Genomic DNA, 14,774 nt, shown 5'->3' on the forward strand with positions numbered 1-14,774 from the left:
CCAACCCATCTGAGGAGAAGCCAGCCCAGCCTCTTAGCCCCCTTCTCTGCTTCAGACACCCCCCGGTGAGGCCACCGACAACCAGTCCCACGGCCGAGTGGCCTCCTCCTCCCGAGGAACCAGCCTCTCCGAGAGCCAGCGGCAGCCCCCGCCTCGGCCACGCTAAGGCAGGGAGGTCTGTGCCAAAGCCTGGGGCCTAAAACAGGGCCAGACACACGGCAGGGGCTCAGTTCACGCTTGAAGAATGAGTGGGTGAGAGAACTGTATTTATATGCAAAAACACAATTCCATTTATTTCAAAAAAGAAAAAAAAAGGAAAGAAATTCTAAAACCTTATGGTTTTATCTGTATGTATATGCGGAAAGGTCTGGAAGAATAGACACCACGCTGCTGATTGAAGTTGCCCCTGGAGGGTGGGCCTGGAGGAGGAAGGATATTCACTCTGCATTCTTTAAACTTCTGGATTTTGTTTTTTATAGTGAGGATGTATTACTTTTGTAACATTAACAACGACTTTTAAAATGTGAGAGATGTTTAAGGTTTACAGGCTAATTAAAAGTTATATCTATATGGAGAAGATTCCCTTGTCCTTCATCTCTCCCCCCACCCCCCACCCCCGCTCCCATCCAATAACTTTTCTTCCCAGAAAGTCCTTCCAGACATCAAACCTAAATCCGTCAAGACATTAAGCACACTTTTTGGGCCGTCTCCAGGTGAGGCAAAGAGAAGCTGGCAGAATTCTCTGCCCAGCCACAGCCTGCTGCCCTGGGAGCTGCCCCCACCCCCACAGAAATGAAGGGGAGGGAGGGGACAAGCTTGCCCTGGCCCCTCTCTGGGGAGAGCTCCCCACTTCCAGGAAGGGATTTTCCTGGCAGAAGCAGCAGCCCCTTCAGCAACCAGGACGCGTGGGATGCCTTCAGGCCCAACATATGTGGGATCTTCTAAAACAGGGACAGGAAAGGAAGAAAAATAAAGTCTGTTCCCCCAGGTCTGTTGTCTCAACATGCAAAGGCCTCCAGAAACACTTCCCACAAGAGGCAGTAGGGGCCAAGATTCGGAGGCAGAGTCCCAGTGTACAGATGGGCAAACTGAGACCCACTGGATGAGAAAGGACAGACTCTGAAACACCCAGGACAGTGGGTTAGAGGCAAAGCCAGGACTGGAACTTAAAATCCCTGGGTTGGAACATGAATAGGAGCCACTGGACCTAAAAGGGGATGGGGCAGGGCGGGGAGGCTAGAAGGTGCAGAAATAAGCTGGAGAGGCTGGGACTGGGTTACAGAGGGGAGGAGAAGGGCTGTTTCAGGCTAGCAGTCTAGGCAATCCCTTCCAGGGACACAGCAGAGCTCCTGGGCCCCATGTTACAGGGAGTTGGAGAGAGTAGATAGGTGATAGGTGCTGTTCACTAAATTTTTCCTATTCTCCCCCCTTCATGGCAGGGGGTAGGACTGCACTTTTTAGAGTTGGAAGTGAGGCAGGCAACTAGTTCTGGCCACTTCTGTTAGAGGTGTGGCCAATCCTGGGCCAGAGCATTTAAATGCCACCACGCCCTCCAGGGCTCTCTTTCCCTCAGCCCAGCTACTGGCAAAATCCAAGATGGCAGCGGCCCTGTTGACCAGCTGACTAAGAACAGAGTGATGATGAAGAGAGGCTCTGTTGACCCTTGCTGGACATATAGCAGAAATGAGAAGTCTGGTCTTTGTTTTTGTTTTTTTTAGCCACAGAGACTTGGGCATTATTTGTTATGGCAGCACAGCCTGGCCTATGCTGACTGATACACAAAATGAGCTTTGGAACCAGATGGCCCAGGTTCAAATCCCACCAATCCACTGATTCCCTGAATGGCCTTAGGCAAGTCCTTTTTCCTCTGGTTCTCTGTATCCCCTTTTATGAAAATAGAAGGCCCATGCATGAGTTTCCTTCCAGCTCCCAGAGTTCTGGGACACTCTACCCTGTTGTAGAAATCTCCCCACTCCTGGCCAAGATCACACAGGATTCTGAAGGTACCAGGAGATAGTGTGTCCCTGGGGGTCTCCAGAGGGAAGTCTTTCTACTGCAGCCAGATATGCTCCCATCAGAGGTTGGTTCCAAACCTTACTGCTCAGCAGAATTACCTAAGGAACTTTTAAAATGCAGATTCTTTAGCCCGACTCCCAGAGATGCAGGAGGTCTGAAGTGGTGCCCCTGAGGCCAGCTTGGGGAAGCCCCAGACCAGAGAACTCCCCAGTGGAATGTCCCTACCTCTGGCAACAACCTGGACTAAACAGACCTTTCCAGCCCTAGATCCCCAGGAAGCCCACTGCCCTTTTTCATTTGGAGTCGCTGCCCCCACCTCCCTCCTGGAGCTCCAGAAGGGCCACCTTCTGAGGTGGTCCTGGCTATATTTTACATAAAAGCGGAGCAGGGCACTGGATAATGCAGCTGGAGTCTAGCTCACCTGCATGGCCACATGTCTCCCCAGCCGGGTGCCAGTTTAAAGAATCTAGCCTGGAGGCCTGCCTCCTCCCACCAGTTCCCTCCCCACGCTCCCTCCACCTTCCTCCACAACCTCTCACTGGGCCAAGTGGAGAAAAACTCACAAGTGTGAATTTCTGATTAAAAAACCAACCTCTGCTTATTGCCTTGACCGTTCTGCAAAAGGAAAAAAAAAAAAAAGGTTCAGCTTGCGTGCGTATGCACACGTGTGCCCAGGTGTGCGTGAGCTACCAACTGAGGGAGTGTGTCTGTGACTATGTGTGAGCATCCGTGTGTCCACTGGAGCCTGGGGGTGTGAGAGCGTGTGCACACATGGGTCTGTGCGCAAGTATACTGTTTGGCTGAGTGTACGTGCCTTTGCATATCTGCGTGTGTGTGAGGATGTGTGCGTGTGCAGGGGTTGGGGTGTGTACACGTGGATTTGTTTAGAAGGGCGTATGGCAGTGAACGTGTCCAGACGTGTCCTTTTATACAAGCCTTCCGATTAAACTAAGACCATTCGTTTGGGGTGGTGGGTTAATCCAAAAACAATGGTTCTGGGGGAAATCATTTTAAAAATACTCACCTTCGGAGCTCCAACGTTTTATTTCAACTCACGGCATGTAAGTTTTTTGCCTTTTTCATTCTCTTTAGCGCAGGACCAAAGCCTTGCCTTTGCCTGTGGGTCTGCTGATGGGAGAGGCGTCATATTTGTTGGGTAAACTAAACCCCCAACACATCATCCTCAATTTCCAATTTCGATTTCTCTAAAGTGGCACATGAGGGTAAAAGACACTTGTGAAGTGATGTGAGTGCTGAATCTTCTAGATTTTTACAATTTCGTTTCCAATCTTATCTTACAGTTGCTTATCCGCACCTAATGGGACGGCAAATTTTTTTTTTTTTTTTTAGCAATTCACCTTGATAGAGTCTTTCTGAAAACTTCCATTTTTTCTACAATCAACTTTTTCTACAATCAACTTTTTGTGCATTCACAATATTTTGGTTTACTGATTACTTAAGTTGCACAATGAGTGCCACGGGTGTAAGTGAATTTGGAGACCAAATTCAAGTGGTCCCATGCAAGCCTGTAACCCAGCCTGTGGCACCAGGATCCCAGGACAGGCAGGGTGGGTGTGCAGTGGGTGCCCAGGAAGCACGGTGCACAGACCAAAGGGAGAACCCCAGACAAACAGTGGAGAGGAGATGAATCGAGAAGCCCCCTATCTGTGTGGGTGTGTCAAGTGTGAGTGTGCTGACAGAATGTGTGTGTCTGCGTGTGTGACTCCATGTGCCAAGGTGCCGGTGACAGCACATCCGAGTGTCCCTGTCCCATACAGCAGCAGACAAATCTCAGCCCAGGCCACTGGGAAACCACGGCTATCCACCCAATCATCCACCTATGGCAGACGATCATCATGATGTGGTCTTTCTAAGTGAACTGGCCAGGGCAGTGACATGATGTGTGTCCCTGGCCACAAGACACAGCCAGCGGTGGGGCAGAGCCAGCACGTCCTGGGCATCCACACTCTGCCATTTCTTTGCACTCTCCCCCTGACCCGTGAGATGGAGATCCTTTCTTCCCCCACCACAGATGAGGAAACTGAGACTCTGAGGGGCCAGATGCTTCCCGGGCGGGACAATGGTGGCATTGCGGTGCAGACACAGGCCCTTCAGGCCCATTGCTGGCCAGGGCACCTCCCCAAGAGGTTAAGAGACCACCGATTTCCTGAGAAGCACTGCTAGGCTCTATCGTAGATGCAGCCCCCTCCTCATCGGCATCTGTAGAACTATGGATGGAGGTGGGCAGGGGGGCTCACTGACGGATGCCCAGGAGATGGGGAGGGGCCTGGGGACAGGCTGGCATCCACTACGAACCAGACCAGGGCTCATCTCGGCAAAGTTCTCTGGATTCTGCAAAGCCACCCACATCCCTTGAGGCACTGGATGCTCCCGTCATCCTTCGGAGGAAGGAGGAAGGGGTTCTTCTTCATTTTATAGACGAGGAAACAGAGCCCAAAGAGGCATCCCTAGCAGTGAGTAAAACCTGGGCATGACCCACATAGACCTCTGCTCTCTTCCACCCGGACTTTCACTGCCTGGCAGTTAGTAAGTGCACAATAAAATGCATTATATTGACCAGGGTTGCCAGATAAACAACAAATAATTTTGAAGTATAGGTATGTCCCAAATTTTGCATGGATTATACTCACACTTAGAAATTTATTTCATATTTAAATGTCATCGGGCATCCTGTACTTCTGTTGGCTAAATGTGGAACCTTAAAATGACCTCCCCCCTCCTAAGTCACCCACTCCTAAGCCTCCTGGAAGACATGGGGAAAGAGCTAGTGCCCCCTGATCTGAGTTCTTGCTTCTTTGTGCATTACCTTGGTCAAGTCATTTGCCCCCTCCAAGTATCTATAGGCTGGTTATGAGTATTAAATAACATAATATATGTAAAATGTTGTGTCCCGTGTCCTGTGTCCTGTGTAAGTGAATGGGAGCCATTATTTATTGTTGTTGTTGTTGTTATTTACCAAATGGTGAAATTAAGGCTGAGAGAAAGGGCCACCAGGAATCAGGAGCAGACCAGACAGATGCCCATACCCGGGCCTTCTGGGTCCTGGCCCTGGCTGCTACCCACTGCCCAGGCGCTTCACTGTTCATGGTCAAGATGCTGGTGGCACCTAGCCCTTGAACGTTCTCTATCTTTAAGTAATTGCCCCCCACCCCAGCATACTGGAGCTCACAAGCAACTCAGAGCCCCATAGTCTAGACTCACCCACTGCTGTCTCCCCAGAGCACCCACAGGCTGAGGATGGCCCTTGGTCCCCTCTCCCCTGTGATCTGGGGGTGCCTCCGGCCCCCAACCCTGGGAAGTCCAGAGACGTGGTGGGATGGCAGGAGTGAGGAGGGACACTTCCATCCAGCTCTCTCCAGGCCAGGAGGCCTGCGGCTCCTCAGCCCCCACCCTCACGTCCATGTTACTTCCAGATACAGCTGCCTGGAGAACCCCCGGACTTCCCCTGGGGCTGGGAGGGGCTGAGAAGGGAATATGGGGCCATGGCCACCCCTGCCGGGCCAGGCCTGGGGCTCCGCAAGGGGCCTGGCCAACAAGTCTACCCCTCCAACTCCCTTCCTCCCTCTTTCACTCCCAGCTCCCCATCTGTAACCCTAATGAGCTGCTGACAGTTCCCATCTGCTCCTCGCAGGCTTCCTGGGTAAAGGGAGAGAGTGAGGAGGGGACACCAAGAAACGCGGGGCAGAAAGGATGGGTTTCCAGCGCTCAGCCCTGGTCCCATTATGGCACATGCGGGAGCTGCTAGGCATCTCCCGCTTGCATGGGTGCCCCCTGCCCTTCTGCCAGAGACCTCCTCCCACCTACACCTCTGAAGGCCCCACTCCTAAGGGTAGAAGCATCTTTGAGAAAAAAGGTTGCAGCCATCCCTGTCCTGCCTGGATGCCCAGACCCCAGAGCTGGAAATCTTTAACTCCCAGAGGGGCTGTCTCAAGAAGAGAAGGGACAAGTCTTCCTCCCCAGTCCAAGAATTCTCAAGAGATCGCCTCCCCTACCCCGCGCCCCTCCGTGTTCTGCTCACAGACAGTGGGGAGGTGCGGGGGCCTCGGGACTGGAGAGCCGGGTAGCCTGCCTTAGCCCATCCCGCCTGGCCCAGCCCCCTCCCGTCCTCTCCCACTCGGCTCCTGCTCGCCAATGCTGCCATCTAGAGGTAATATGGGGAACTGCAGGAACTGGTGCCTGACCTGGGAGCCCCAGGGGTCCTTCACTCCCAAGCCCACCACGGAAGGATGGATAAATATGCCCAGACTCCTTGCCCTGGAGGCGCTGCAAGAGATCTCATCCACTCCCCTGCTTCCAGGTATCTATGTGGCCATGAGCTATTTCCTGGCTCCTTGCTCACTGGGCAAACCCCTCTAGGAAACCCGAGACCCACAAGAAGGTGTGGACCCACAAGCTATGTGCTGGACACTTGTTGTACATCACCTCCTCCGAGACTCACAGCAGCTGCCATGTGGATAATATGCTCCATTTTACCAACGAGGACACGAGGACAGGCAGGTAGAGGGAACCATTCATGTAGAGTAACTGATACCCACACCTGGATGTGAACAGTCTTCTTGGCTTCATTTTTTCTGGCTCACTTCAATATCTCAGACGTTCACTAATGTTCCAGTCCTGTGCTGGAGGGGCGCCCGCTGTGTGCCAGGGTCTGTGCCAGGTCCTGGGCAGCCCAGAGACATAACAGACCTGTCCTCCCCCTTGCCCTCCCCCTGGCAAGCTCACCACAGGGCGGGGGTTGGGGGGGGGAGCCCTAGCCTGGCCCACTCACCAGGCAGTCACATGAGGGACGAGCCATGAAGTCTCTGTGAGAAGTCACCGGCTGTGACAGCGATGCCAACAGAGCCAAAGGTGGACCCTTTGGCAGCCCATGGTTCCTAGGAGTGCTCTGTCCTGGGCTCTGCTTCAGAGGCTGCCTGGTGAGGGGCATAGAGAGGCCACATCCGGCACTCCTCTCCTCCAGAGGACCCAGCCTCTCCCAGAGGCACCTGTGACCAACCCCCAGCCCTCAGCCAAGCTAGAGAACCCCCAGGGCCTGACATACAGTAGGTGCTCAGTTCGTGGACGAAGAATAAGTGAGTAACTTAAGGGCTGTTCACACGGGAGCTCCAGCCATATGAGGTCAGATGTACCGCCCCCTCCATCCCTCGCTGTCCTCACCCAAGTGGCCAGTGAAGTCCCTAGAGTAGAGGAAACCCGGGAGACCAGAATAATCCTGGACCCGGTTAAGCTTCCTACTTGCTGTGTGAACCAGAGCAAGGCTCCACTCTCTGGGCCTCAGTTTCCCTGTATGTATATAGGGGAGTTGGGCTAGCTAGGAGGCCTCTGCAGCAAGCAAGAGGAAGGATCTGGGTGCAGGAGAGGCGGCCTAAGCCCACTCGGCCACCCTACTCTCTTGCCCTTTGCACACTGGATCGGGTGAGGCCACGAGCTGGCGTCCCACGGAGACTCAAAGGAATTGCTGCTTCATACACTTGCGTGTGCCCCCGCATACACAAAGCACACACAGGTGTACGTGCAAGCATGCACACCTGTGCATGAAGTCACATGGACACACCCACAGGAAGCCACATGCATACACCTGCACATCCATGCACACGTGTGTCCTCACACCACATACCCGGCGCCTGCTCTGTGCTCTCAGACGTCCTGCTGCACCTCAGGAACAAGTTTAGGGACGCACCGAAGTTATGAAATTGATTTCTCTGGGAGCAGTTGGAATTAGTTTTAATTATCTTTATCTTTCTTCCAATTGTGCTCTCAGCCTTCTCCTCGCTGTTTAATCCATTGCTATCGACTTCCCCGCAGGCACTGAGGAGGGGAGTCGCAGGGTGGGGTGGACAGTGTGTTCACTTTCTGAAAAAATAAACAACTGCAACAACCACACCCACCCGCCTCTTCCTCTGCACCGGCTTCTCCCCGGCAGGGCTTCCTGCACACATACGCACACTCACACACACGTGCACACGCACGTGCACGTGCACACATCACACACAACAGTCAAACCTCACTCTGTGGGGAAGCCCCACCTAGAAGTCCTCCCTGACGGGACAAGACAGGGCTGGGCTGAGATGGGCTCAGAGTCTGCATCTTTGTTGGGAGGCTGAACTTTATTGATGCGTGTCAACCCCCCTGCTGAAAAAAGCATTCCGTCTCAGTCCCCAGGCTCTCTTTCCTGAGCCCACCCCCCCAGCACCTGGGGCCTCCCAGGACCACATGATAGTATTTGCCATGGTGAGGGCAGGCCCCGACTCAGAGGCATCTCTGAGATCAGACACAGAGTAGATAATCAGTAAATATTTATTGAATGAATGAATGAGTTACATTCACTTACTCATTCATTCATTCAACCAATACTGAGCCCTGGGCCAAGAGCTGAAGATACAGAAATGAATGCAAACTGGTCCCACTCCACTTAGGAGATTTTAATGGGTGGATAGGAGTCCCCAGACTGAGCGAGGGTGAGGGTGTATTGGGGGAAGGAAAAGGCAAGAATAAAAGATTGTATTTTAAACACTCTTGATGAAGGCAAATCTCCACTTTTTGAGAATCTGTTGATTTCCTCAAGCCTGCTCTGTCTCCAGAAACGGGGGGACAGATCCTAGAGCGCCCTGTTCTCAGGGGCTCCCCGACTGTTCCTGGACCTGGACCAATTCCACAGCAGGTTCCTGAAGGCTCCGCTGCCCTGCGTGTGTGTGTGTGTGTGTGTGTGTGTGTGTGTGTGGTATTGGCCCCTCCTCCATGGGACGCTCTCCTTGGAGCTGGGGAGGAGGCGGGGTGCCATCCCTCACCAGCAAGGTGCCGGTGCTAAGTACCCTGCGGCGCTAATATTTTATGATTAAAAACCATTAAGGTTTAGACCGTGAAAATCAGAGGGACACAAAATCAATGGCCCAATATTGCTTCCCCCAGTAAGTTGTGTAAATATTGTGTCTTTTATTGTTTGGCCGATGGCAAGAGCAGAGATACAGGTGCAGATTATACTAACGAATCCCCTCCCGTCCCAGCCTGGACCTGGCGGAATTAGCATCCCGGTTTGGAGAGGCCTGGAGAGCTGGAGACAGGGAGGTCCCAGGCTGGCCCACGGTGGAAAGTCATTGCACTCTCTTCCCCTCCCGCGGAATCCCCACCCCACGCAATCCAGCCCCATTGGCCAGAGGCGGCGCCGCCCTCCCAGACTCCCCCCTCCCCCATGCAGTGTCCTCCACACTCATTGCACAGACACACATTTACACAAAGGCACACACATCACATGGTGACACGCTCCCCTGACAGCCCGCCCATCACTGCTCCACCGTCTGTTTGAATTTGCATATTTAATCAGGATCTGTCTTCTCTCCTCCAGGGTTCAGATTAGGGTGGGGAAGATGATTCCAGAGGTTGTTCTCATCTCTGGGGAAGGGGATGATTGAGGGGGTGTCTCTCCTATCTGGAGCCGGGGTGACCGTGGAACGCCTGGGGTTCCCCCTGACTCTCTGGAGGTGGTGTAAGGCCAGGTACCCCGCCCATCTCTGGGAGGGGTTGGCGATGATGTAGGGGTCCCTCCTGCCAAAGGGGGGGAGGCAGGGAATACATGAATTCTACTTCTTCCAGTCTCAAGGACGTCCTTCTCCCCACCCTTTCCATTCTCATGGAAGAGTAGGTATGAGCCCAGGATTAGACACCTCATGCCATGCCCCTGCTTCCCATGGGGTGAGGGAAGTTGGAGCCCAGTAGGGAACCCCTCTAGCAAGACCAGAGAAGCTGCCCTGGGGAAACTCAACATATCCCTTCCACTCCCTGAGAAGGTGCCCAGAAAAGAGAACCACTGAACTGATATAAGGAGAGAACCAGTTGACGCGAGGGCGAGGGGAGGGGGACGGCTGGGCTGATGTGACGAGGGAAAGGTGGGGGGACAGATGTGGAAGGGGACAGTTGGGCTGACCCGAGGAGAAATAGCTGGGATGATGTTGGGGGAGAACGGCCGAGCAGATGGGGTGGGGCACCTGGCCTGATGGGAGGGCAGAGCCACTGGTCTGATAAGGTACAACAGCTGGGTGACATGGGAAACATCTGGACTGATCTAAGGGAACAGACAGCAGATGTGAAAGAACAACTAAGCTCGTGTTGGGAAGCAGCTGAGTTGACCTGGGAAGGTCATCTTGACTAATGTTGGGGAATCGCTAGGCCTATACTGGGAGAGCAGTTGGAACAGCTAGACCGAGATGAGGGGACAGCTGGCCTGAAGTGGGGGGACAGCTGAGCTGAGATAGGGGAACAGCTGGGTTGAGGTGGGGGGACAGCTGGGCTGAGGTGGGACAGTTGGGCAAGAAAGGAGACACAAGGCAAGCCCCGGCTGCAGTGTGGTCCTTGAGAGAGCCAGCTCTCGGTGACGGCCTCAGACCAGCCTTCGCCAGCAGACCTCCCTGAAGCCCTGTCATAGTCAGCTCAGGCTTCCATAGCAAAATATCACAGACTGAGGGGGCTGAAGCAATAGAAATTTATCTTCCCACAGGTCTGGTGGCTGGAGGCCAGCATGGTGGGGTACTGGTGACAGTCCTCTTCCTGGCTGGTAGACGGCCACCATCTGTCTGTGTGCTAACACGACCTCCTCTGCATGCTGGGAGGGGACGGGGGAGGGGGACACCAAAAGAGCAAGACTCCTTACAGCGTCTCCTCTTACAAAGGGCTCTGACCCCATCATGGGGCTCCTGGCCTCATGAGCTCATCTGAACCTAATCCCCCTCCTCCAAATACCATCACACCAGAAGGCTTCAACATGTGAATCTTAGGTTCAGACGAGGAAACTGAGGACTAAGGGACTGGCCCACAGGGGTGGCTCAAACCAAAGTAGTCGGTCCTAAACAGGGACTGCACGTGGTCAGCGCAGCTCCAGGCCCCTGGTCACTTGGCTGCAGCCCAAAATACCTTTCCAGAACTTGTCCCAAGGAGCAAGGCCTCCAGGCCCAGCTCACAGCTGTCCTGCTTAGTGACTCACCTTCCCCATCCCGTTTGAGAAAACCAGTTCTGCCGCCTAGCAGCATCCCCACCCCCGCCCCCGCCCCCACCCCACACCACTCCAGCCCTGGTCCTGAGAGATCCCAGCTGCATAAAACAGCCAAAGGGAATTAGGAAACAGGTAGAGGAAGAGGTCCCGGGACAACAGACAGGAGACAAGACAGCTGGAAAAGCACACCCCCACGCCACCCCACAGCCCCACACCCCTCCTCTCCAGGGCCCTTTCCAACATGAACTGCCCCTCCCCGCAGAGGCAGGCCACTGTGAGGTCCTCGGCCTGCACCCTCCCTGCACGCAGCCTTCCCAGGAGGTGGGTGCGGGTCATTCCAAATGGGCCATGACGGTACCGTGGGTGTATGTCTGTGTGCAGATAGGTCTGGGTCTACGATGGGGGTGGCCCATGTTTCGGTTTGGGGGGCTTTTTTCTGGTCAGATTCGGATGCAAGGAAACAATACACACACACAGGTTACGCATGCTTGAGAGCCTGATGGCCTGAGTTCAAATCCCAGCTCTACTGCTCCAGAGCTGTGTGACCTCGGGCATGTCACTTAGCTTCTCTGTGTCCAAGTCCCTCATAAACTGAAGCTAATAATAGTACTTACCTCCAAAGGCTGTTATAGACATTTTAAGTTTATACATGTAAAGTGCTTACCACGGTAAGGGCCATATACAAGTACTATATATGAGGCAGCTGTAATTACTATGTGTGTCGTGTGGTCTGTTTGTGTGTACATCTCCCCGCTCCAGGCAAAGCTGCCTGAGGGCGGGCACCAGGTCTCACTCTACCGTTCAGCCCAGCACCTGATCAAAACAATAGCTGGAAAAGTGTTCCATAATGACCAGGGGCCTGAACAAAGGGAACCGTCAGCGAACTCATGAGTGTGAGTGTGTGTATGTGTGAATATTGTGTATAGGTGTATACGTGTCATGTACATGTGCGTCGTTAATTTGTGTGTCAGTGGGAGACGATATTTACGCCAGCACCGCCACTGTGTTTCTGTCTGTATTAGGCTACCAGCAGGGCATGTATGTGTCCCTTGGATGTGACTGCTGGTTGGTAGTAGGTGTGTCTGTAGAAGGTGGGTCAGCGAGCCAGCGTTTGTGTGTGTATCAGCGTTGGGCGTGTGTCAACACCATGAGCAAGAATGTATCAGCATAGGGGCACTTGGGGGGGCTCAGTCGGTTAAGCCACTGACTTCCGTTCAGGTCATGATCTTGCTTCCGTTCGTGGGTTCAAGCCCCGCGTCGGGCTCTGGGCTGACAGCTCAGGGCCTGGAGCCTGCTTCAGATTCCGTGTCTCCCTCTCTCTCTGCCCCTCCCCCGCTCAAGCTCTGTCTCTGTCTCTCTCAAAAAAATAAACATTAAAATTTTTTTTTTTTTTTTAAAGAATGTATCGGGACACCTGGGTGACTCAGTCGGTTAAGTGGCTGACTTCAGCTCAGGTCATGATCTCGCGGTCTGTGAGTTCGAGCCCCGCGTCGGGCTCTGTGCTGACCGCTCGGAGCCTGGAGCCTGTTTCGGATTCTGTGTCTCCCTCTCTCTCTGCCCCTCCCCTGCTTGTGGTCTGTCTCTCTCTGTCTCAAAAATAAATAAATGTTTAAAAAAAATTAAAAAAAAAAAAAGAATGTATCAGAATATGTGTCAGCATGCGTACGGATGTGTATCTACCAGCATCGCGGAAGCCTGTGCCAGGGTTGTGCATATGTGTGTCGGCAGGGAGTGTTTATTTATGTAAGTCAGAACTGTGCATTTCTGTGTGTCAACACTTGGACTATATGTGTGTCGATGATGGGTACGTGTGCAGGCATGTGTCCACGGCGGGTGCATATGTGTGTCGGTGTTGCACGTGCATGCGTGTACGTATCAGCATTGCACGTGTGCATGCACACACCCGTCCCTCATCTCCCCGTCCTCCTTGAGGGAGGAGGCGAGGAGGGGCTCCCCCACACCCCAGGTCTGAGCCCCGATCCCCAGCGCCCCTCGCGCCTGCGCCTGCCCAGCCCCTACTCCCCCCCACCCCCAGCTCCCCTGACTGGCATCCGAGTTAATAAGTGTTGCTTTTCTCCTATTCTACTCAGGCCTGTGATGGAAAATCCTCGGGCTGGAAGTGAGCCCCGAATCGATAGTCCATTCCATTTAACAGGGTGGCTGTCACCATAACGAGATAAAAGTGGATTAACTTCTGTGCCGCTGCCACGTCCACGGGGAGCCCATCTGTTCCCTGCACAGCCGGCCTGGCTCAGAGCAGCAGCTCAGCCCGACAGGATCTGGCCATAGGGGCTCCAGCCACAGCCCCGGCTGGGTGCGCTGGGGGGTCAGAGATGGCCCAAGACCGGGATCCAGATGCGGTTCAGAATGGGTCTCGGGACAAGCTCCAGGTAGGATCCCAGTGGGCTCCGGAAGGAGATGGGGACAGGGAGGAAGCCAGCATGAGGGGAAGACCAGCTCTGGATCCAGGATGAAGACCCAGGAGAACCTCTAAGAAGCCGGAACCTCCCAGACCTGGTATGTGGCAAGGCATGTGGCAATTCCCGAAGCCTCTTGGCCTGGACGCCCTGGGAACCACACATACTATCTGAAGTCACTTCAAGAAAAGGCCCTCCCTCTCCCCTGAGGCCTAAAGCATAGAAAAGCTCCCACCGAAGCAAGAAGGATGCAGGGTGAACACCAGGAAGAACTTCCTGATCGCCAGGGTAAGCGCTTTCATGAGCGGACGACCAAAGGTTCACCTTTCCAGGATTTGTTCCAGCTTTGGCTGACTTTATTTTTTTAAAACTACGTGTCAGGAGCAAACAAAAATGGAGATTGATTCGACCAAACCCTACTCAATTTCTTCTTTTCCTTCTATAGTGCACGCTGCCAGTAGAGTTTCCCACCTGGTCTGCTTTTTGACTTCGGGATTCTTTGTTCATTCCACTGGTTCTCACCATCCTGCCTGTGGCTTCTTCCCTTGTCTCCCTGGGAAGGCCCACCGCATCTGGAGATGATCGCCTTTGTTCCCTCTAGATCTCTCATGATTTCATTTTTTTTTTATCTTCACATTTCTATCTATCGGGAATTTGCAGGAAGTAGGTGTCTGCGTTTTTCCCACACGATTAACTAATTCTCTGCCTCCATGCCTACACTAATTTGAAATGCCACTTTTAGCATTTAGGAGGAACCGACGTTGCCCATCTCCGTTACCTGGTTAATTCTTGTGCTAACCAACTCAAGTGTTAGTAAGGATAGCTTCGTGATGTTACTTTGATATTTGAGAACGTAGTTCTCTTTAACACTGATGGCCCTATATCTGTATTATTTAATAGCTGTGTAAAAGCATAACTTTATCTAATGATGGCACCAAAAAAGCATACTATCTGAAGCCTGTGGCAACTGCTTTTGAAACGTAAGCAGCAGTCCCCAAATGCTGTTTACATTCAGGTTTCCAAAGACCTCCTTTCGCTGCAGCAGTGTGAAGGAATAAAAGCCACAGCGTGTAATCCTAAGGAGGGAGAGAAAGAATCAGATGTGCAGAGCCCAAGGGTCACCCTGGGGTGTGCGGGATGGACAAATCATGAGTCCCGTCTTGGTTTGGGCTCCCTAGAAGCCAACTCTGAGACAAGGATTTGAGTGCAAGCAGTTTCTTTGGGAGGCATCCCAGAAACCCAGCAGGGGAGTTGGGGAGGGAGGCAGGGGAGGGAGGAAGATGAGACGTGTGCCTTCAGCAAGCCAGTTACTACAGTGGAGCTTCATTCTAGCGACC

General features: G+C 53.2%; 1 protein-coding gene across 1 annotated transcript in view; it reads left to right on the top strand.

The window, feature by feature from the left end:
- The first annotated feature begins 13,353 nt into the window (after nucleotides 1-13,353).
- LOC131491241 (large ribosomal subunit protein P1-like) overlaps nucleotides 13,354-14,774 on the top strand; it is a 31,172-nt gene continuing 29,751 nt past the window's right edge. The window contains exon 1 of the mRNA XM_058693879.1: nucleotides 13,354-13,410. Within this exon, the coding sequence (XP_058549862.1) occupies nucleotides 13,354-13,410 (57 nt within the window). The remainder of the gene's footprint in view (nucleotides 13,411-14,774) is intronic.

Source organism: Neofelis nebulosa, chromosome 2, assembly GCF_028018385.1.
Source record: "Neofelis nebulosa isolate mNeoNeb1 chromosome 2, mNeoNeb1.pri, whole genome shotgun sequence".
In the NCBI taxonomy this organism is placed as follows: Eukaryota; Metazoa; Chordata; class Mammalia; order Carnivora; family Felidae; genus Neofelis; species Neofelis nebulosa.